This window comes from Mytilus edulis, chromosome 6 (genome assembly GCF_963676685.1).
Source record: "Mytilus edulis chromosome 6, xbMytEdul2.2, whole genome shotgun sequence".
NCBI lineage: Eukaryota > Metazoa > Mollusca > Bivalvia > Mytilida > Mytilidae > Mytilus > Mytilus edulis.
In genome coordinates, this window is record NC_092349.1 from 61,644,917 (window position 1) to 61,669,509 (window position 24,593).

At 34.5% G+C, this 24,593-nt stretch overlaps 1 protein-coding gene across 1 annotated transcript; it reads right to left on the minus strand.

Moving 5' to 3' along the window:
* Positions 1-1,816: 1,816 nt before the first annotated feature.
* LOC139528037 (WD repeat-containing protein 38-like) lies at positions 1,817-24,076 on the minus strand. The gene is made up of 11 exons (XM_071323822.1): positions 23,783-24,076; positions 15,685-15,769; positions 13,832-13,973; positions 12,726-12,915; positions 12,089-12,115; positions 10,292-10,400; positions 8,062-8,093; positions 7,388-7,490; positions 4,294-4,359; positions 2,948-3,040; positions 1,817-2,128 (listed from the first exon to the last, which is right to left on the minus strand). Exons 1-11 carry the CDS (start codon positions 24,007-24,009, stop codon positions 1,997-1,999), a joined length of 1,206 nt encoding a protein of 401 aa, XP_071179923.1. The 5' UTR covers positions 24,010-24,076; the 3' UTR covers positions 1,817-1,996.
* Positions 24,077-24,593: the final 517 nt, after the last annotated feature.

Sequence of the window (24,593 nt, forward strand, 5' to 3'; positions counted from 1 at the left end):
TAGATAAAACAAGAGGCTCTCAAGAGCCTGAATCGCTCACCTGAATTTTTTTGGTTTAATCTCATATCAATGATTATTTTGGCTTTTCAATTTATTTAAATGTTCTTTGAATCGTCCTATTTTCTTCAAAAGCAAAAAAAAATCATTTTCTCCTATGTTCTATTTTAGCCATAGGAGCTATGTTTCTTTTGACATACAAGGAAATGAAATATAAAATTTATACTAGATACTCTGAAACTCTAAAACTCATTTAGCCTAAGTTTGGCTGAAATTGATACAGCAGTTTCAAAGGAGAAGATTTTTTAAAGTAAGTCAACATGATGAACAAATTGTGAAAAAAGTCTTTAAAGGGCAATAACTCCTTAAGAGGTCAATTGACAATTTTGGTCAAATTGACTTATTTGTAGATCTTACTTTGCTTAACATCTTTGCTTGTACACACCAGTTTATCTGTATCTATAATAATATTCAAGATAATGACCAAAAACTGCAAAATTTCCTTAAAATTACCAATTAAGTGGCAGCAACCCAACAATGGTTTGTTTGATTCATCTGAAAATTACAGGGCTGATAGATCTTGACCTAATGAACATTTTTATCTCATGTCAGATTTGCTCTAAATGCTTTCGTTTTTGAGATATAAGCCAAAAACTGCATTTGACCCCTATGTTCTATTTTAAGTAACGGCGGCCATGTTTTTTGACGGATCAAAAATCGAAGCACACACTTTCTGCAGGATAATCTAAGGAACAATCATGCTAAGTTTCATCCAAATCCATTTAACAGTTTCAGAGGAGAAGATTTTTTAAAGTTAGCAAATATGATGAACAAATTGTGAAAAATTGTCATTAAAGGACAATAACCCCTTAAGGGGTCAATTGACAATTTTGGTCATATTAACTTATTTGTAGATCTTACTTTGTTGATCATTTTTGCTGTTTACAGTTTATCTTTATCTATAATAATATTCAAGATAATGACCAAAAACTGCAAAATTTCCTTAAAATTACCAATTAAGTGGCAGCAACCCAACAATGGTTTGTTTGATTCGTCTGAAAATTTCAGGGCTGATAGATCTTGACCTAATGAACATTTTTACCCCATGTCAGATTTGCTCTAAATGCTTTCGTTTTTGAGATATAAGCCAAAAACTGCATTTGACCCCTATGTTCTATTTTAAGTAACGGCGGCCATGTTTTTTGACGGATCAAAAATCGAAGCACACACTTTGTGCAGGATACTCTAAGGAACAATCATGCTAAGTTTCATTCAAATCCATTCAGTAGTTTCAGAGGAGAAGATGTTTGAAAAATTGTTAACGACGACGACGACGACGACGACGACGACGGACGACGACGGACGCCAAGTGATGAGAAAAGCTCACATGGCCTTTTAGGCCAGGTGAGCTAAAAATTGGATTGTATGTTATAATTCTAATTTCTATTGAGATCACTGTTGAATGTTCTTACATGTATCTTCTGTAATACTATTAAATGAAAGTTTCAATGGATTTTTATTACTAAAACTATGGATTTTCACTTATTTTGATGCCAAAATGTTTGTTCTGTGTAAAAGATTTTTAGAACTTTATAATACTCAAACCTTCATCAATATGTTGAAGGGAAATAACTCATAATTTTATTAAAGGGAGATAATTTCTGGCACCCAAAATACTAAACTTTGACCCAAAAGCAAAATATTAAACATCTTTTATACAATACAAAATCTGAAAGAAAGAAAAGATATTCTTTTTTTATATTGCATTGAATTTATGAATTGACATAGGCTTGAAGAAGCATCCACATAGCAAATCCAAAGAAGATAATTAAAAAAAGTACTTAATTTTTTTTTTAAATTAATTCAATAAAATTTAAGATATTCAATTCGACATGAATGTCCCCAAAAATATGTAACAAACAGTAATTTTAGTCTGCATTCATCACAAGTGAAAACTATCTGTATTTCCCGTTAACATCCACACACAGCCATCTCTTGTTTAAAAGTCTTTCTCAGGTTTCATCACATAAATTCTACTTTTACTACCGACAGCCATCAGTGGTTTATTGCCTATTTTATCATTGTCTATACAGTACACTCCTTGGGGAAGATCTGTCAGTAAGCCTTTTGTCTGAAAAACAAATCCAACAACCTATGAACTGTTAATTTAGAAATAAATGAATTCATTTATTACTGTGAATCATTGACCGCTGGGGAAAATGCACAAATTAATCAATACAACTGACAAAAGGTTTATGAAAGAAAATTACTACTAAAATTATGAATGCATGTTTTTATTATTGTGAACCTGCCACTGTCACGTTTTTTTGCATTAATGAAAACGTAGAAATAATTTCTGAATTTATAGAACCATTACTATAACAAGTGTTCAAATAAAATATTTTCCAATATCAACTGCTTTATACATGTTTAATCCACCAGTGTTTTGAATTTTTCATTGTGACTGTGGTGGAACTATTTCTTAAGCATAATTATATTTCTTGTATTAATAAAATAATCAAATATCAGCAGGCCTAGCAGATTATTGTCCATGCTTGTTTCAGTAGCTGTGGCAGGTATATTTTGTTTTTTTTCCTCTTTTTGACCCTACTTCAGCTGGTGTTTTTTATGAGAATATATTTATAAGCTCCCAAAGGGTGCATGAATGGTAGAAGTGTCTATTTGGTCAACAACGCATTCCAATGATGGAATTTATGAGTGAAAGCATGTTTTTAAAATGTGAAAAATTGAACCATATTGCTTGATGATTTTCATTTAAACAGAAATTAGCATAAAACAGCCTCTTTTATGGCAACTCGTCTATGAATACAACAAATTAGTTTAAGTCTATCCAGTTACATTCCATTTGTACAAGACATCATTTTTATTTTTTGTTGGCAAAAAATCTTTAATTGTTAATTGTTAATAATATTTTGTATGGCATACATACACTTAAGGTAGACCAGTTTACTACTTTTGCCATGTTTCCATCAGAACCTCCACATAGAACACTCTCCTTAGCCAACCACTGACAACAGTAAAGCTGAAACAAAACATAAGTTATTATATACACCAAGATTCAAACTCTTTCTGCAACAAAAATGTCTAGGACTTCGATTTTCAAGGATTGTATCAGAATACATTGATGAAATAACAATAAACTAAAGTGACTTAAAGAGACATATGGACATGCCTTCATGTATAGAATTTATTGAACAGTTCAAAGTAGAAGGCATAAATGTGAAATTTGAGAAGGAGAAACAGACATTTTACAAGAAGCTGCTTATATAAGAAATCCAAGTGCATCTCCATGGATTTTGACATTTTCACACATTGAAAGGATATTTTAAAGTCTGAAACCACTGACATAACATTACAGTTATCTCTTACAGTTTTCAAAACAGAGTGGGAACCCTGATAAACTAAATGAGCTGTTGTTAGATTAATAGATACAAAACTGAAATTGCTCAGAAAGCCAACATAATTTAGTCTTAAATTCATGATATTTTTTATTAGTTGTTTTTGACTTTGAACTAGCTGTCAGTAACTGCAAGTATTCTCAGATCTGCACTTGGTGTCTTTTTGTTGTTGGGATGTACAAGTACTTGGCCACATCCACTATGTGCTTTTCTTACAGATATTTCTATTTGCATCCATCTGATAAATAAAGCCTTTTTCAACTGATGTTTATAGTTTGTTCTTATGCTGTATTGTTACATCATAAACGTATTTACACTTTTGGTATTTAGCTGCATCTTGCCTCCGAATGACCTTAGATCTACTTCGAATCACCTTTTGACGTCAAGTAACAATCACTTTTAAATTGTGACGTCAAATATTTTAAATTATGATGTCAAAGTTTACGGGAACCTGTGTGATTTTACGTAATGGCAGACAAATTTGCATACAAGTGTAAATACGTCTATTGTCCCAGGTTAGGAGAAGGTTGGGATCCAACAAACATGTTTAACCATGCCACATTCTGTATGTGCCTGTCCCAAGTCTCTTGTGAAGAGTTGTCTCATTGGCAATCATACCACATCTTCCTTTTTATATACTGTGGATTCATTATTATTCGTTGGATACCAATTTTCGTGGATTTCGTGGTTACAGTCAAACCATGAAATTAAATATTCAATGAATGATAATTTTTCTATAGGTTTGTATGCAGACTTCAGCAAAACCACGAATATTTAATATCCACGCATATGCAAGTTTTTCTTAATCCACGAAAATTGGTACCATGCACGAAAATAAATGAATCCATAGTATACATTAATTGTGACCTAGTCCTACCTGACAATGACACAGAGGTTCAGAGGGAATATCTTTCATCTTCTTTCCAGTATCAAAATCCCAAACCTAAAATATATGATAGGCATAGTAAAAGTAGTTTAAGAATATGCTGCATAACACAACTTGTAAAATGATTAACTGTGTAAATTGTTTTGTTATAGTTCAGGTCATTACAATGATTGCAAATGAGACAACTATCCATCAAAATTCAAATGAAGTGGCTGTAAGCAATTACAGACAACAGTATGGTCTTCAACAAGCTTATCAAGTGTTTAAATACCCTTGCTGGAACACTGCGAGTCTGAGTGATCACCAACCCAGAAGCCAGTACTACCATATTGGCATGAAAATATGGATATTGTTTGGGTAAAATTTGCTGCTATAAAATTTTGGAAAAAACTTTAAATAAATAATACATCTGTCTCATGCAAAGGTTTGATTCCTTGTTCAGATTTGACTATTCTGTAGGTCCTCCACTCTTCAATATTTTTAAAGATTTTGGATATTTAAATATTTTTGCCTTGCACATGATTGAAGAGACAATAATTGTTGAAATGCACACCTCGTGCAATAAAATTAGTACAGTTTATGTTATTACTACCCAGACTTGGGGTAATTGTAATTGTAATCGTTAATCAGCTGTAATTGATTACTATTTTTCAAGTAATCAGTGTAATCATTAATCAGCCAAAAATCTGATTACATGTAATTTAATTTAATCAATTACTTTTCAAAATACCCTGTAATCATGATTACTTTTTGATTACATTCTGATTACAATGAAAACAATCTAAAATCGTGTTTTTGGTCTTTAAATGAACCTCTTTGTTATTCATATATGATAAATTTTAAACATACTAAAATGGTTTGGTAACTTCAAGCATGTCTACTTTATTAAAAAATAAAGTTACACTATTGAAAAGTCATCATTAGCCTAAGCAGAGAAATATAATACAATTATATATCTTTTTGGTAAAAGATATTGTACATACATGTATATTCATTGTTTTATAATGATCTTCATATTAATTTTTTATAATAACTGTTATAGATTTAAGTAATACTTTTCTTTAACCCTGAATTATAATCTTTTGTTAATTTTTGTGATTTTTGTCAACTTTGAATTGACAGGTAGGAGACTAATTAATGTTTGTTTTTATTGCAATTACCTATTGAGTATAGCTGTAGGGAAATATATATGATAAAAGATAAATCAGACATGAAAATTTATCTAATTAGCACATTAATTAAAAGTTGGACAAATATGTTGTTTCATTTTTTTTTGTATTTGGACTGGACATGTAAAATGCAATGATTTTTACTTACATATTGTTTACAATTTGATTAAACATTTCTATTAGAATTTAACATAGTTTTAACTGGTAACTTTATTTCATCCACATTTAAACTTCCATAAACTGCAACTTGGAATACATATAAATTATGAAAGAGGTCAGAAGAAAAACAAAAAACTCTTGATTATGAAATATCGTTATTAAATGTATTTCAAAATAATTCAGAGATCATAGGTGATAAAGTGTAATGTATATATATGTAGTGAAATTTAGTGTTTATTTAAATAAATGAAGTTTAATTTAAAGTTATCATTTTATAATTGAACCAAATGAATTACTTTCTCAAAAATGCTATAGTTATATTGAACGTTTATTCATTCACATCATTCAAAATGTTTTGTTTTTAAATTCATTGTAATCAGATGTAATCATGATTACTTTGTCAATGTAATCATTAATTTAATTAGATACTTTCAGAAATGATGTAATCATTAATTTAATTTAATCGTACAAATGACAAAGTAATTGTAATTAATCAATTACATTGAATGTAATCGGACCCATCTCTGTTACTACCACTGGGTTGATACCTGTTTGTAACTATTATAGTGGTTGAAAATTTGGAAATACAGTCGACTCTCGTTATGTCAAAGTCAGCCGGACACGAGAAATATTTCGAGATACACGTAGTTCGACTCAAACGAACACCAGAAGTTCGACAATCTAAGGGACACAACTCTTGCTTAGCTTGGTAAAGCTAAAATAAATCCGGGTGAATATGGAAAGGGGATTGATATTCTAGTATCAGATCGATGTATTTGTATGTCACAGTCTTTTATTATTATAATGACTCTTATTTTTACTTATTCAATTGTTTCAATTAAAAAAAAAAATCCTATGGCTTTTCCAAGAGATTATTTCCAATCGACAGTTTCGTAATTCAGGTCGCTAATAGCTGACAAAATTGTTTATTCTCGGATACAAGAGATTTAAGAAAATTTTGATTTCTATTCATTTTGTTTTATCTCACTCTTTCTTCTCAAAAGAATATATAACAAGATCAAAGACGCCGTTCGAGTAGTTTTTAGGTGATCATCAACGGAAGCCATAATCCTCACTTTATACACACCCAAGCTCATTAGTGTAAATCACAAATTAATTGTTTTGTAAACAATTTAAATACTTTTTTCATGAACATTAACAATGTATCACTAATTATTTATAAAAATTCTATAAAAGATAATCTTAGGTAATCACTCATGGAAATAGCATGTCATAAATCAATACAGTGGTCAATGACCGAAAATTTAATTACACGTGTATTGTCAGATTAACTCTTTAATACATTTAAATCCCGGAGGTCATGTTTTGACATATGTGTATTAGTTCGAGATAAAAAATTAATTTTGAATGCGTTTGTTAACCTTGGGACAGTAAATTTAGTTCGACTCAACCGAAATTTCGACTCTTCCAATTTCGACTCATCAGGAATCGAATAACATACTTTTGTATGGAAAAAAGTTCGGGACCACGTGAAAACTTCGACTCATCCGAAATTTCGAGTCAACCGAGTTCGAGACAACGCGAGTTAACTGTAACAAATTTGAAAACTTGGAAAATTGTCAAATAAAACAAAAATATCACAACAGCAAAACTATCTCAATTTACTGAATCAGTCATAGCTCTTCGGACAATTCTGATGAGATTGGATACAAACATTAAAATATAAACATGCTCATCACACTAACACATTTGTGTGTATTTATAAATAAGGTATTGAGGTTATAATATTAACCAACCTCTAATGGACATTTTCTCCTCCACGAACCAGTTAAGACGGCTCTTTTACCGATAGGATCAATGTCTATTGCATCACCACATATATGTGGACCACTTATTGATCTGGAAAGGAAAAAACATCATAAAGAATCTTATCTAAATAGAAAAAAATATAATAATACTGACATTTTGTTGATGTGGTTTATATGAGTTTCTTGTTTCTTGTTTTTTATATAAATTAGACTGTTGGTTTTCCAGTTTGAATGATTTTACACTAGTATTTTTTTGGGGCTTTATAGCTTGCTGTTTGGTCACAGTGAGCATAGTTCTTTTGACCTTTACTGGTATACTTTTAAAAATTGTGACTTGGATGGAGAGCTGTCTCATTCACACTCATATCCTATCCTCTTATATCTATGTGTCAAGCACCAGAGATAAGATGCTAGATATTAAGTTGTGAATAATTTTTGCAGAGACTAACAAAGATCTATCATTAAATTGTTTATATCAGGAATCAATTCGAGACTGCATGTTATACCTACATATCAATTTCAATCAAGGTTCTTCAAAAGACGAACACTTTTTATATTTTAATTGAACTTCTCGTAACCAATTAAACTTTTTTTTGTAATTAATGATTTTTTATCATGTATGAAGTGTAATGATCTGTGCTATTGATACAATAAATACAAACCTAATTGAATGCTTCTTTCTGTCATCCCAATACTGAAATAAAATTGTTTCAAAATTATCATATTATCATTAACATTGGTTTCTCTTTTACTATTAAATAATGTATCAGAATTTAAAAGTGTCCTAGAAAGTATGATACTGTTGATTCCGTTTTTTTTTGTTGGTACTAATTTTTGATGATTAAAAAAAAATGTATTTCTGTTAATTTTTAATTTTGTGGTTTAACCCAAGTTTGCATACAAGCCTGTAGAAAATGTGGTTTTCTTTTAACCTTCAAATCCATGGTGTACCCATATCTAACCAATCTTGGAAAAAAGGGGTGAATTATCAATATATATTATTTTATACTGACATGCAATTTTATACATTATATGTTATTCTTTTAAAGACAAACAATCATTCATTGGTTTATATATGATATTTTGCTATCATAATGTCTATCATCAAACTACTCTGGTAATGATTTCAAAATGTTGTATTACATAGGATTCTTTACTTCTGATGACAATAACTTTATATAGTGATAAATCAGAATACTTCACATTCATTTATTTTTGTGAATGTTAATGGAAAATCAAAGAGCAGAATGCTCTGAGGGATACGATTGCCATAGTTTTCATTGACACATGTACATGTTTAGCAGTTCTGCCAACTTTTCATTAAGCAAATGGTAGAGATTTGGCCAAAATTAAAAAGATCAAAGAAGTAAAAAATAGATCCAAGGATACTGCCACAAAAAAGCATGAACATGCTAGAGTCTCACGCATTTTTGGCAGCCCTGGTACAGCTGGATAGTATTATTTTCAAAACTAATTCAACTGCACATGCAAAATGTAATAATCTGAATAGTCACTCAACTTTAAAAATAGTCAATCCCGGATACAAGTGTATGAGCAATGTACTTATTGTGTTTTATTTTTGTACTATCAATTCCAAGTTTACTTTCCACAGCAGTCACTGAGAGTGAGAGAAGGTATTTCACTTCGTATCTTATCACTGTTAATTCTAGGAGGAACCCCATTTCTAACTCTTTAAATATTAATTTCCTTTGGGTCCGTGGGCATGACTCCTTTCCGTACACACTCCTCTGTTTAAATTGAGATCATTCTTAATATAATACGACGTTTATCGACATCTAACGAGTTAATTTTTCTTGACGAGTCGTATTTCGACTTTAGATTTTGACGGAAAATACTTCCGGAAGGGAGACCACTCGAAACGATAATATGGAAGACTCCATTTCGGCTGAAGGGGTGTTATAGGTAAACACTACATTTATCTTAATTTAAATGACGCATATGATTTAAAATTATGCAGCAACAATAACCCTCAATAGCAGACAGACATAAAAAGAATCCAATGAGTTTCAAATTAATCAATGAAGCGGGGAATCCAGAGCAACCACTCAATCTGATACCCCTTGAAATCAAGAAAACTATACGCATGCGCATTAATACATAAACAAACCCGCGACTTGCGATTTGGAACAAGAACGTTTATTAAATAATATGATGAATGGTTCTCCATTTCTTTATGAGAGTATCCTACAGTAGTCTAAAATCGGTCATCTTGTCAGTTCGTTAGGTTTTTGTCTTTGAACTTTACACATGGGGAAACTACAGTATCAAATATCAGTTTCATAACGGTAAAATATGGAAAAACTCCACTTCAGTTCTTATATGACAGAAATAGAATTATTATCGGAATTCAGAGAACTCTTGCATTTATCAAAACTGGGGAATTCCCTCTGACGTGTTTCTAAATTTATAAAAACACTAAACATAAATCCTGCTTAATTCTGATTTTCCGTGTTGTTAAAAACACGCATATAGGTCAAGGGAAATATCAAACATGAAGATTATGAGAAGAACATTACAGGAAAGTTGTTTATGTTCAATCCTTTTGCTTGTTTTTACCTTTTAAAGCAAGACAATCATAAGAATCTGAGATGTTGCTGAATGTTTAGAATAAAACGGTTGACGTGAGGGAATGCAGCCCTGAGTCAACGGTAAAAGTCTACAGATTGCAATCGTATCCCAAAAACACAAGATTTATTATTGCAATTTCAGTAAAAGCTGCGTACAGATATTGATATAAAAATCTAAAATTTAAGTATTTTTTAGGATAATAAAAAGATTGCAAAACATTTTGAATTTATAATATGCATATTTGCAGTTATAAGATGATGTCTTTAGAATAAACTTATCACCTCATTAATATTTGTTACTTACATGCACTGTGTCATCCCAGCCTCCAGAAAGAAAAAGATGTGGTTCATCAGGGTGGTATTGAGCTGCAAATACTCTAAAACAATGGCCGTCTAATTTCTGATGAGTATCACTAAAAATCGGATTGCAAACAATTAAGAAACAATGTAGCATTATAACAGAATTAATATGAATTGCTGTTAATCAATTTGGTAAAATTTAGTATGCTATGTATGATCTCCAAGAAGTTTTATTCATTTCTATATTACTGTAATAACCTTCAACATGATGCAAATAAAATTTTCAGAAAGGTAAATTTTCTTGATTTGATAGCATATATATAGCACACTTGTTAGTGGTATAAAGTAGAAAAAAATAGGGTTTATAATTCTGTTCAAATAAGTACATCAATTTCATTAAAACTGCATACATTTTGATTTTGATTTGATTTTTGGTGTTTTAACGCCACTTTTAAGCACTACATTTAGGCTATTTCGTGGCGGTCAGTTTTTATTGGTGGAGGAAGCTGGAGTACCCGGGGAAAACCACGACCTTCGACAGGAAAACTGACAATCATAGTCAATTAAGATTGGAATTGAGTGCACCCGCACAAGGGGGGTTTGAACTTACAACCTCAGTGTTGACTGGCTAGTGATTACAGTAGTAACTACCTAGACCACTTGGCCACTGAGGCCCAAAATACATTTTGAATATAGATTTAAAAGGTATGGATTCTTTTGTTATGTTTTCAATAATTTGTGGAATCAAACATAAAACTTGAGTCTATCTATACAATGATATAATAAATTGCTTTGCCAAGCGCAGCTGGATACAACCGCAGAGGTCCAACCCTGAACAGTTGGAGCAAAAATTGAAACAATATTTGCGCTTGCTACAGGTCTGAATTCGGATTGTAATTCAATTTTTGATACATAATAGGTTTTTGACACAGAATTACTGATGTCAAAGAACTTAGAATTGGTTAATGTTACGAATTAATAATCATTTTTTTTTTGCTTTTGAGCAATACACTATGCTGTTGAGGTCGAGGTCAAGTGAAAACTAACTGACGGGCATGAGAACCTTGCAAGGTACGCACATACCAAATATAGTTATCCAATTACTTATAATAAGAGAGAATTTAACATTACAAAAAATCTTAACTTTTTTTTCAAGTAGTCACTGAACCATGAAAATGAGGTCAAGGACATTGGACATGTGACTGACGGAAAGTTCGTAACATGAGGCATCTATATACAAAGTATGAAGCATCCAGGTCTTCTACCTTCTAAAATATAAAGCTTTTAAGAAGTTAGCTAACGCCGCCGTAGTCGCCGCCACCGGATCACCATCCCTATGTAGAGCTTTCTGCAACAAAAGTTGCAGGCTCGACAAAAAATCGCTGTAACCAAGTGCATGAGTATAATATGTTTAATCACATGATCCCATCTAAATTGTGAAGTGACAATAACTTTCAAAACACTTAACTCAATACAAAACTTCAGTATAAAGTAAGAAGATGTGGTATGATTGTCAATGAAGCAACTATACACTAAGTCCAAGTGAAGCAGATTTAAACCAACATATACATGATATATCACTCTAGGTTTTGCATAGTTTAATGTATATGTATTGCCATTTGGATTCAATATTTGCATCTTAAAATTGCAAACAGGTGAGACATATCTTGGTGTTCATCTTTATCATTTATATTTTACTTTTTTCCACAAAACATAGATATAAAATTTTAAGTTTCACACAGTCACAGGTGTCTTAGTGCATTCCTTTACCAAATGTCTTTAAAAATATACAAATACTTGCATCGGAGAAAAAGAAAGAGTTGATATGCTGCAATAAAAAATTTGAACAACATCAACATCTTTTAATATACAAATAATTAAAATGTACATCTAAATCCTACAATTACTTGTCATTACCTGTATGAGCCTTTCAACTAAGCATAATTCAATTAAATTGTACAGCATCTGAAAAATTTCAAAGTGCATTTTGAGGCAATTCAGTGACGTTCATATTACTTTGTACTAATACATGTATGCAACACAAAAAGAAAATTAAGGGTAATTTCTGCAAATTTCATAAAAAAATATACTACATGTAGTAGTAGTCATATCAATTTAAGATCTGCAAAGAAAAATTTAAAATTACCATTCCAAATTTATCAGTTATTTAACTCTATATTTTGTGAATGACATTATGGTTGCTGATCAATGCAGCCATTTTCCATCTTGCTTTTATCGGTACATTTCAGGAACATTTCTGACACTCAGCTAAAGACAGTTCATTGTCAGTATTTCAACTCCTTATATGAATTTCAAAACGATAATGCTCGTTTATATGCACTTCAGCATGATGTCAAAAAGAAATACCTTTAAATATTTTGATATAAATATGTATATATTTTTTTTGTTTCTTTATCATTCTGATTCTTTATCTATACCTTGGCTCTAATGTTAGTATTTTTTTCCTAGTTGTTCTATCATACACAAACAGTTCAGGTGTTTCTCCTGTGGTGACGAAGCGTAGGCCATCAGAACTGTATGTCACGTTCAGTGACTGTCTGTTTTCCGTCATTGTATTTAGACAGGAACCAGTGGTGTAGTCCCATAGTTTAATATGTCCTGATGCATCTAAAAATATAAACAGGTTAAAGTTAAAAAAAGAAATATAAAACTTGAGAATTTTCTCCTCAGGAAATATACTTCAATAATATAAACAGGTTAAAGTTAAAAAAAGAAATATAAAACTTGAGAATTTTCTCCTCAGGAAATATACTTCAATGAGATTTGAAGATGTTTGAAAATAAATTCAGACAACAATTCTGATTTCTATACCATTCATAGGTTATTTCTTGTCCTGTCAAATCAATAAATTTATTCAACTTAGTCAGTGAAATGTTCAGACCTACATGTATGAGATGAATGAATTTCCTAGGATATTCATGTATCATTCCACAAAATATGTCTTAAATTATTAGAGTACACATATTGTCATGCTCAACATATCCCAACTCATAGAACTACTTTCGATGCATTAGCATGGTTTAAGGCTGCTGGCCAAACATGAAATCATTCTGTTCAATAGTACTATCAACATTGGTGACAAAATTTTAAGTTCATTCTGATTCAACATTGAAAAAATAAAAAATATCTGCAAAAAGAAAGTAGATATCTCACAAAAATCTGAAATTTGCTCATAGGTTACAACTCTCATCTGATGACATTGTCAAATTGACTGAATAAGAAGTCAGTAGATTTTTTAGTAATTTTTGGGGCACTTTATAGCTTGTTGCTTGGTGTAAGCCAAGGCTCCTTTTGAAGACCATACTTTGACCAATAATGGTTTACTTTTACAGATTGTGACTTGGATGGAGAGTTGTCTCATGGCACTCATACCACATCTTCTTATATCTATGAAGAAGAAAAAAATAATCTGATTTTTGTAACTGAAATATACATAGCTGATCACTGACATCAGATTACCAGTAGTTTAGATCCAGTCAATGGGAAGAAAGAGAGTGAGTCAAATAATAAATGATATACTCACATGATGCCAGTAGTTTATCATCCTCTACCACTCCAGTAAATGGGAAAGCAGGGAATCTTATCTGTGTGACAGGTAGATGAAATGTATCTATATCTTCATCTCGTAAACTGTATAATAATTGGTTTTCAAGGTGGTTATATACCTGCAGACAAAACAATACCAATTAGTTGGAAATCATCATGTTTATCATTATTTGTTGATAAGAACCATGACAACAGGAACTTGCAAATTTATATGGAAGTTCAAAAGACTTTTCATAATGCATAGTATTCTACACAACTGGGAAAAAATATGCTTAATAATGGTAATAACATGAATAACAAGAATGTGTCTCCAGTACATGCAGTACATGGATGCCCCATCGGCACTATCATTTTCTATGTTCAGTGGACCATGTGAAAATGGTGGAAAATCTCTAATTTGACATTAAAAGTAGAAAGATCATATCATAGGGAACATGTGTACCAACTTTCAAGTTCATTGGACTTCAACTTCATCAAAAACTACCTGGACCATGTGGACCAAAAACTTTAACCTGAAGCGTGACGCACGGATGGACAGACAAAAAGACAGACGCACAGACCAGAAAACATAATGCCCATAAATGGGGCAATTCAGGGATCTCCATGGATGAAAATTGAACCATGGAGGAACTTTCACCATTACAAACCGTGTCTACGTTGTACAGTGTAGCGTGATCGGAAGTATTTTATCCCTCCATACAAGGAATGGTGAACATGCTAATTCATTGCTTATTTCAATTATATTTATTTGAATTTTCATTTTAGAATTAGAAGTATCAATATTTTCATTTATTGCCGTGTTTAACCATTCAAATGCCAAGCCCTTAGTCGAGAATGACCAAAAGCTGTCATGAAGGTCCCCATGTAGATTTCTTGTATTTTTGGTAATTGTTATGGGGGTTAAAAATCATATGATGTGGAGCTTATTTTTCATGGACACTGTCAAATTCAGAACCCATTACCGGTATGGCTGATTTGCAGCAACAACAAAACGATTCGTACGGGTTATATAAAAGGTTAAAGAGATTTGTAAAGCAAACGTTGACAAATGAAAAGGTTTTTAATGACTTTATCTGGCAAATTGATGCTGTGCAACATGTATCTTTCGAGTCTGAATAGAAACCGGAAACGCGGATGTATCAATTTGATTGTAATATACGAAATGAATTCGGAATTACGATACGATATTTCTTTACAGGAAATATTTAAAGTTTTTACTTTTAAACTTTGAAAGTAATTCTTAATTATCGTTACAGCAGTACTCGAGTTATTTGCGTTGAAATAATATTTACTGTTTTGCGTCTTATTTTGTACTTCTTAAAAAAGGGGGATGCTGATTGCGTAAGTCAAAACAAAGCACGTGTTCGACTTGTTAAACTGTTTTCTTTGTAACTGGATTATTAATTTATTTGTTTAATCTAAATTATCATAATCATTTGCTAAAACTTAGTTGATCATTTTGACAAATGAATCGTCTATCCTCAGATAGTATTCTCGTGTCTGGTTTGTTGATCTACCTGTACAAGCTCAGGTACAAGTGATTAGCGATCTTAATCCATATATTCCTCAGGCGTTAGAACTGTATTGGATTATAACATAAAAAGCCTAACGGTTATTCAATTACATGCATTTGATTATAATTGGTAAAAAAAATGGCGTCGGGCTACAAAAAAGATGAAGTTTTGAACGATGGCGCAAGACAAATTAACGATGGCGCGAGTCATTTGACGATGGCGCATGACATTTGAACGATGGCGGGGCGCCATCGTTAAACAGGCCATGGAGATCCCTGGGCATAAAAAATACATATTGAGGACCACTTATACTTACCAAAATTTTCCCATCAATTAGACCAACAGCCAGCATTGAACCATCAGGTGTAAATTTACAGCACATAACATCTGTTGGAAAATCACTGAAAATGTAAAGTAATTGCATGAATTTACAGAAATAGTTTCATTCCAAATTTTATATTGTAAGTTAAACATTACCTATATGTTTAGGTATCAGTCATGATAACTAATATATAATTATATTTTTTCCTCAACATATTTATTCTATTATCATGGTTATTATGGGGACGGAGTCCCCAATAACAGTAGAAAATTCAATAAAAAAAAAATATGGGAAAATTTCCCGAATTTTTCATAGTACTAATGAACTCAAAATCGTTCAAATTTTTTTTGTCGTGTTTTGAAATCCCGGACCTGCGCAGAAATGTACAATGTACTTCCTTTTTCCGGTCTCGTTTGTATGAAACTTTGAGTAAAATATATATTTATCAGTCTAGTATAAAATAGGAAGGAACGTGCAATACCAATTTCATTTTTAATAATTCCTTGATATGAAAAAATGTTACCTGATGATAGCGTTTCTTTGTTTACACTGCATATGACGTCATAATTTAAATAACATCACAACTAAAATCCCTAACAACAGAACCAAAATCGGAAACGTTACGGTATTTCCGTTTCTTTTTTTTAACAAATATTTAAGTTACAAAAAAATCATTCATACAGACTTCGTCCCCATTTACAGGTAATGCCTGCCTCATATTACAAATGTCATGTATGTACACATGATGAAATAACTGTTAAGAAAACAAGCTTTCATATTCTCTTGTTCATGACTGCCAAGGCACATGATGACATTAAACAGATTTTAGATGTGTGGTTTGGAAAGGAATTTGACGTTTTTAAAACAAAATGTAGATAAAAATTGAATTAAATTTCAAATTTATTTCAAATAAAATCAGAATCTTGCAATGTACAATCTTAATCATGTTGAGTAACAAGTTTATCCTGTTTCTACATGCTCTATTTCATGTATTTGTTTTAATTCCAAGAAAACATTTAATGATTTCAAAGAGATACATGTACATGTATTGCTTCAAACTTATTAAAACAACAATAAACAAGCAGAGTCAGTATTTACAAAAACATGATAAAGAGACAAATATTTTCTTTACAATGCGTCATGTGCATAAGGGAAATCGATCTGTCAATTGTAAAATCATTGTTTTCTCTCATTTTTCTTTTCTCCATACATGTATTCTACACTTAATTTGCCAAAAAAAAAATTGTTTTAAATCTATCATGTCTATCAATATTCAAATTTTTTTTACAAATTTTATTACTTAAAATAAACATTAATTTCAAATCTTCATTCTAATTCAATTAAATATAATATTAGTTTATGGATTCAAATAAAACTTATATAACTCATATAAATGTTGTACTACATTGTACAAAGATTACATAAACTTGTGCATTGACTGAATATATATAGCACAAAAGTTTTATATTTCACAAAGTTATGCACATGAATGCACTTTTGTAAGTCCTTGTATTCAATTCAGAAAACAAAAGAATTCTTTACATTTAATCTAAACAATACCCTTCATTAGTTGTGCTCTACATTTATAACTTCTTTACTTACATGTACAACATTTATTACAAAGAACTAACAATCCCATCTTAAAACAAGGTTATAAATAGGACTTTTATTCAGATATCAAAGGTCACCACAAGCGGTAAATAAATTGTAAGGAATCATGATACCGTCAATAAGTAGGATGTACGTTGTATGTTGTCATTTCCAGTTGCAATCGATAGTCTAGTCAAAGCTTTGTTTCCATTATCTCCAGATATTACATAAATGCCTGAATTTATTGAGAGAAATGTCTAAAATGACCTTGTCTGTTCTTATAATGTAAATAATGAAATAAATGGATGAACCCTTTTACAACATAGATAGGCAGTGTTTACAATTTTCATAAATTTTCTTTAATCTCTAGCCGAAAGACCCAAGAAGGCTTAATTTGCTTTATCTATAAGAACATAAATTAAACAAACATTTTGGGAGTGAGTTTAGTCATGATAGTAATAGATCACAAATTTAATGTCAATTTTAATTTTACGGCTGAATTTCATTTGACTTCCTCCAAACTTTATATGTAACTTCCAAGGTTTGATCACCATCATCATCTCATCTGTAAATATATCTTTTTTACTACTGATTGTTAACAGTCCAACAGCGTTAACTCCTGCAATAAGCAACTCTTTTATTTTAATTTACAACCCTGGTGCCAATTTTCTTCCAGACAGATCATTTGGTGTACCCTTATTCATGCAATTTTTGTTGAACAGTTCGTATGGATACTTTTGCAGGTGTTCAAGTGTTATATTCTTTTGTGATATCCTTAGGGTTGAACAGCGAAACTTTTCACAATCCGTGACAGGGTGTTTGTAATTACTTGCTGTATGGTGAGTTTTCTTGAGGCACATTTTCCGTATTACCACCAATCAGACAACACTTCAAAAGCCTGGAAATTCAGATTTAGCTATTCCTAAGCTTTTTGCAACTCTGATTGCTTGGTGACCACTTTAAATCAAACTTTTGATAGCCTTTTTCATGTTTTTGGTGTCATCTGTCAATTCTTTCTTGTACTTCACTATTTTTGTTGATGTCAAAAATGGCTAAACTTTGCTTTGATTCCAGTTTAAAAATCCTTATTTACAAAGTTAAGTTCAAGTAATTCCCTTAACATGTTATCGATACAACATCCACATTATTAAAAGTCGGACAACGAAAATTATCCCCCAGCACTATTAAAAAAGTTGACTCAATTAAGGCACCATGCTGTAGTGAATATTTGTAATGGAAACAGGACAAATTGCCCAACTGGCAAATCGCCCACTTTTTCACCAACTTGAATACACCTTATCGCTATTCCCGGCTGACCCGTCCGCTTGAACTTTTGACGTCAACAACAATCACTTTTCCATTGTGGCGTCAGACATTTTGTTTTATGACGTCAAAATTTTACGGGAACCTGTGTGATTTCCAGCAATGGCGGACAAATAGCGATAAGGTGTATTGGGTGACCCCCCCTTTAAAAAAAATTGCCCCACTGTAAAATGGTGTTGTGATCCCGAGTATATACAAGATCAATATATACCTTGGATGGTCGTTCCTGCAGTCAGGAACGGCCGATTGCTCTTCTGGTGATAATAGACGTCTGCATATAGCCATTAGTTTCAACCGGAAGAGGATGGTTTCTGGGAAGTTCTTCGGACATTGTAGATGGTCTGTCTGATGACCTAAAACTACCCCCCGGATACTACACTCCCCCCAGTTTTATTAATAAGGCCCCCTCTACTGATGGGGGCCCTGTGATTTTCGCCCAAAATCAATAAAATACTGAAATAATACCAAATTTAGAGAAAATATGCATCAATTTAAAAAAGTATATACCCTATCCCCCTAATAATTTTTAAAAGAATAAAACCTATCCCCCCAAACGGACCCTTTGTATCCATGGGTCTACTGATTAACTAAAAGCTAGTACAATGGGTTCCCAACCAATTGGGAACCCAGACAACTGTGAATTGTTCTTGTCTGGATCGTATACCAACTCTTCCCTGTCTTTATACAAACTAGAACTGGGCCATTTAGTGGCTGCATGTCCACTATATAGTTGGACCCAGAAAGTTGTGCTGATCCATTCTCCATCGTGAAGAGTTTGGTTTCATTTTTCCTCACTTGAACTGTCTTTATGCCTTTGTTTGGGTAGGGAATTCCAGGGTCCCACTGTCTTCTGTTGGGACCCGATCTAACTGTGCTCACACAAAAGACTGACGCCCCACTGTCTACTGGTGGCGGCTTCTGCTGATTAAAATACCTAGTGCCAACATTACCTGTTTTGAAAAGTAGCCCCAATCCCAAATCGGGGCTTTCTGGATTAATGTATACAGATTCCTGGTTGACCGGATTGTTACTTTCTGTTGCGGCTTTTCTGTCAGTTTCTCCCGTTGAGGAAGGGTCCTCAATTGGAGGTGAATGACTGTTTTCAGTATTGTCGGTCATTCCTCCGTCAACAACAGGAGTAGGGAAAACTGTGACTATCTTCTCATCATTGGCCCCTTCTACCAAGGTGGTATGTGCCTCACTGTCTGAGGTGGAGTCCCAACTTTCTTGGGCCTCCTCATCACTTGCCGAAGTTGTCTCTGTTGGGGCAGCAACCTTTTGAATGCTACTGTTATTCTCAATTGCCAGGATAGCTCCGTTGGGTCCCCTCACAATATTGGCTACTGGACCCTCCTGGTCTCCTGTGAGCAATGCTAAAGTATCCAAGTTGCCTTGGGGCACCTCACATTTCTCTACTAATGGTATGGCTGGGGTATCCACAATGAAGGAATACCCCTGGCCATGGTTGGCCCTTATTTTCCAACAACCACTGTCTGAGTCCTTTATTAAAGTGAACCTCCTGTCCACATCAACCGTGACCAGTTTATGAATATCAGGTAAGGAGTACCTGGCAAAGCCTGGGTCCCTTTTAAGGATTTCCTCAACTAATAAATACCCACCTGGGAGAAGGCTGTGGTCCAACCCCGGTGCACCATGTCTCAATATGTTCGCGAGACATTTTAATAAGTAGCAGTCCAATCCGCCTGAAGGAGTTGCCTCTTTGTCAGAAACAGAGCATTGCTCTGACTCGATCTCTGCTTTGACCTGTACTGACACACTGGGTTCTCTGTTCCCCTCTCTGTCCCTTGCACATACCCCTGGGCCAATTATAGCTATCTCCGCTACTCTGCCTTGGGGTACAGACTCTACTACTGAGAGGCCTAACTTTATCTGCGGGGACTCACTCCGGCCTCCTGAGTAGTCCCGTTTAAGTTTAATGGTACTGTTGCCGTTCTGCTTGACTGAATTGTGGAGGTAACAGTTCTATCCTTCCCCTGTAAATCCAGACAGTCCTTCTTAACATGTCCAGGCTTAAAACAATGGTAGCACACTCCCTCCCATGGAGGCCCTCTATCAGTGGAGGGACTCCCTGAGACAGACTTACCTCCATAGTTTGGGCATTCCATTTTGGAATGGCCCCTCTCCCCACAGTGGTGGCAACTTTCTGTCCCTGTTTGTCTGCCAGGTGAGCAGCTTCCTGTTATGGGGCTTGTGAGGAGTTGTTTGAATTGGTCCATCATGTCGTCTAATTTTTCGTTGACTTTACCAAGTTTGTTTTCAAACTTCTTATTAGACTTTTCTAACTCCACTTTCCATGTACTGGCTGGGGCCCTCTCAAGGGGCCCCCGATACTCACAGATGGCCTCATGGTGGTCTCCATACTGCCCATCAGTTACCTGCCTAACCTCACGCCTATTTGGCTTCCCATATATTGCCTGGGTATTATGTTGGAATAGCCGTATTTTATCTACGTCCTCCTCTATGCTTTGGGGCTGAAGGTTGGAGACTTGCACTCCCAACTGTTTGTTTTCAATACCCTGGCACAGCCGCATTACGGCTTGCTCATACATATATTCTTCAGGGAGGTTTCTAAATGCCCTGGTGGCCAAGGACAACACCCGATCAGCCCAGTCCTCAAGAGACTCCTCAGGGGCTTGCCGGGCATTGTTAAACTGGACCTGGGCAGTCTCAGGGAGTAACTTGAAACCAAAGCGCTTGTGAAGCTTCTCCACAAGCTCCCTATAACTCACCTCCTTGTCTCTTTCTGTTATGAGGGCATAATATTCACTGGCTTTTCCCTCAAGACACCAGCAAAGTTGGTCCTTGCATTCCTGGGGACCCCATTCAGAAACTTCCGCATACCTTGCAAATTTTGTGAAAAAGGCCTGCCAGTTGCCCTTCCCGTCATACTTAATATTTTTTGGGGCATTGGTAACTTTAGAGATGCCACCTAAAGTTCCTCGTGCCCCACCTCTGTTGTCAGGTCCCCTTGTGTTTTCCTTAGGCCTATCCTCATTATATGGTACTGGGTAGGCCTGTTGTCCATAGCCCACCCCTGCGGTGACCCCTTGTGGGAGCACCGCTGTATACCCTTGATTATACTGGTTCTTGGGTTGCCTATCCCCATTGTCATGAGATGGGGTCTGCCTTGTGTCCGCACCCCTATTGTCTTGCCCCTTGCCATACTTACTGCAGGCCATCTCGTACTGTCCCCCACCAGTGTTAGCTGGTTGGGTACAGGGTGCTGACCCCTGACCTGCATAGTTGCTTGCGTGACCCATGGGGTGTGAAGGTGTGCCCCAATAGTTCAGGGTAAGTTTGTCCCACGCACTGTCTTTACCTGGACAATATGGCTTGTTCCCAATACTACCCCTGTACATGTGGTGAGGGGGACTACCTTGGTTTGGGTCACCAATATCATGGTGACTCCACTCTTTTTTCTGTAACTGTTCCCTGTAGCCCCCATCCCAATTCCCTGTAGGTTCAGGTCTAGCATTTGCATCACCGGGATATGAACTATATTCAAGGAAGGCAGAGTCCATCTGGCTTGGCCCTTTCAAAGGCCCAGGACTTTGCCCCTGGTGCCATGCTTCTTGTCTAAATGCAAATTGGCCTTGTACTTGGGAGGGTGTGCCCTGTGGGGCAATGTGTCCCCTATCTAACATCTCACCATGCCTGCCTTGGGCCTTAGGTGGTGGCCCAATATTTTGGCCACCTCCATTTGGGCTGAAGTCCAGCCTGGATAAGAGGCCCCTTGTTACTCGTAGGTGGGAGATAGTGGACAAGTCTGACTCGGTCACAAAGCCCTTGCTCTCCCTAATGTCCATTATTTGCTCCCCAGTTTTTATGCCTATACCTGGGAGCTGGAGTAACTCTTGAAAGCTACAAGTGTTTAGGTTTACAACCGACATTTGTAACTGTAAATCACTGAACAACAATTTATAACAAAGTTTATTTATTTAAAGAATAAACAACAACAAACAACACACTCAATACCACAATTTATTTATTTAATAACACAAATACTAGTACTACTGCTAAATAGTGCTTCGGGTAACCCGTCCTTCTGGTCTGCGGTTAACAAAAGTAAACAAAACAATAACACAAAGACTGGTAACCCGTCCTTCTGGTCTGCGGTTAACACAAGTAAACAAAACAATAACAATAACAATACGACTGGTAACCTGTCCTTCTGGTCTGCGGTTATCAGAAGTAAACAAAATAATAACTTGTCGACTGGTAACCCGTTCTGGTCTGCAGTTACCGGTGACTGGTACCCAGCTGTCCCTTCAGGGTCAGCAAGGTAACCTGACGTCTACTTGCACAATCCTAAACAACCGTGAAGTATTCCTCCAAAATACTCCACGAGTGCCTGAAATGACTTATTCCCGCGCTGGAATAAACCAAATCACCTTTCCCCTCCTGCCTGAAATGACTTATTCCCGCGCTGGAATAAACCAAATCACCTTTCCCCTCCTGCCTACTATTTTTTGCCGTACACTACCTGCACGGCAAAAACATAAAAAATACTCAATAATACGCAAAAATCAGGGGTTCTACCGCGCTGCAAAACCCCTGAAATGTTGTGTAATATTCTCTACCAGAGTATTACACAACAAAAACGATCGGCAAAGGATTCCCCGAATCCTTTTCCGCTGGAAACACTGTCGAAGCGAACGTCGCCTCAAATCACAAAATGAGCTCTTAATTGCAATGCTCCACGCAAATAAGTGCTCGCAGCGCCAATGTTGTGATCCCGAGTATATACAAGATCAATATATACCTTGGATGGTCGTTCCTGCAGTCAGGAACGGCCAATTGCTCTTCTGGTGATAATAGACGTCTGCATATAGCCATTAGTTTCAACCGGAAGAGGATGGTTTCTGGGAAGTTCTTCGGACATTGTAGATGGTCTGTCTGATGACCTAAAACTACCCCCCGGATACTACAATGGGTTAAATCTCGTTTTTTGTGATAGATTCATTTGTTATAGACACTAAAATGATTATGTTGAGACTTCCAGTTCACACAATAGGTTGACACTAATAAATACTATAAATTATCAAAGCCTCAGCATAATATTAATAAAACACCTCCCCCTTTTTTTTTACTAGTGATGGCAACTAATCAAACTGTGAAAATGACTTCGGTTGTGCGGGTGCAGTGTTATAAAACTTACATTGTATTGATCAGTTTAAGAAATTTTTCTAAATGAGGTCCAGAGACAGAGTCACGTCGATGGTGTACAGTTTCGTGTGAAATATCCGGATCTTGTGAAAATGAAAGTCCTCGGGTAGGCGTATGAGTCGAGGAATTTGCAGGTGCTTCAGTGCTGTCATACGTAAAACTTTCCTCTTCTATAATTCCTGACATAGTAGGGTCTGGGAGTGAGTCTATCATATGCATATTTAATCTCAAACTGACGTTAAGTTGAACGGTCTTTTCTGACAAATCTCCTTGCCTTCCCAAAACAAAACAGGATCGCAGATAATTGAAGGTAATTTTTAATTGGTCAAAACATTTCTAAATATCATTCTAAGTTTTTTGTTACTTATAAACATTGTACAATGTAAATCTTTATAGAAATAAATTTTACTTTTGTGTGTGTGGGTTTTTTATTTGTTTGTTTATTTTTTACTATTTTTATGTCGAACCAGAGGCTTACCTGTGCGACATCGGGGTTATCTTTCCTTTTCTTCCTGATATATATCAGTTTTTGCAAGGATTACTATACAAATCCTTGGTTTTTGTAACAAAAAATATGTTCCGGCGTGACATTTGTGAGGCCCCTCATGGGGGGGTCCTAGTAATCACATAATCACCATTTTTTTGCCAATATAATCACATAATCATTAAATATTTGCTTATCTTTAGTAATCAAATAATCATAAACTAAAAATACAGTCCTAGGTAATCAAATAATCATGAAATATTTGGCTTAATAATCAAATAATCATTAAAAAAACGGCCAAGTAATCACATAATCAAAA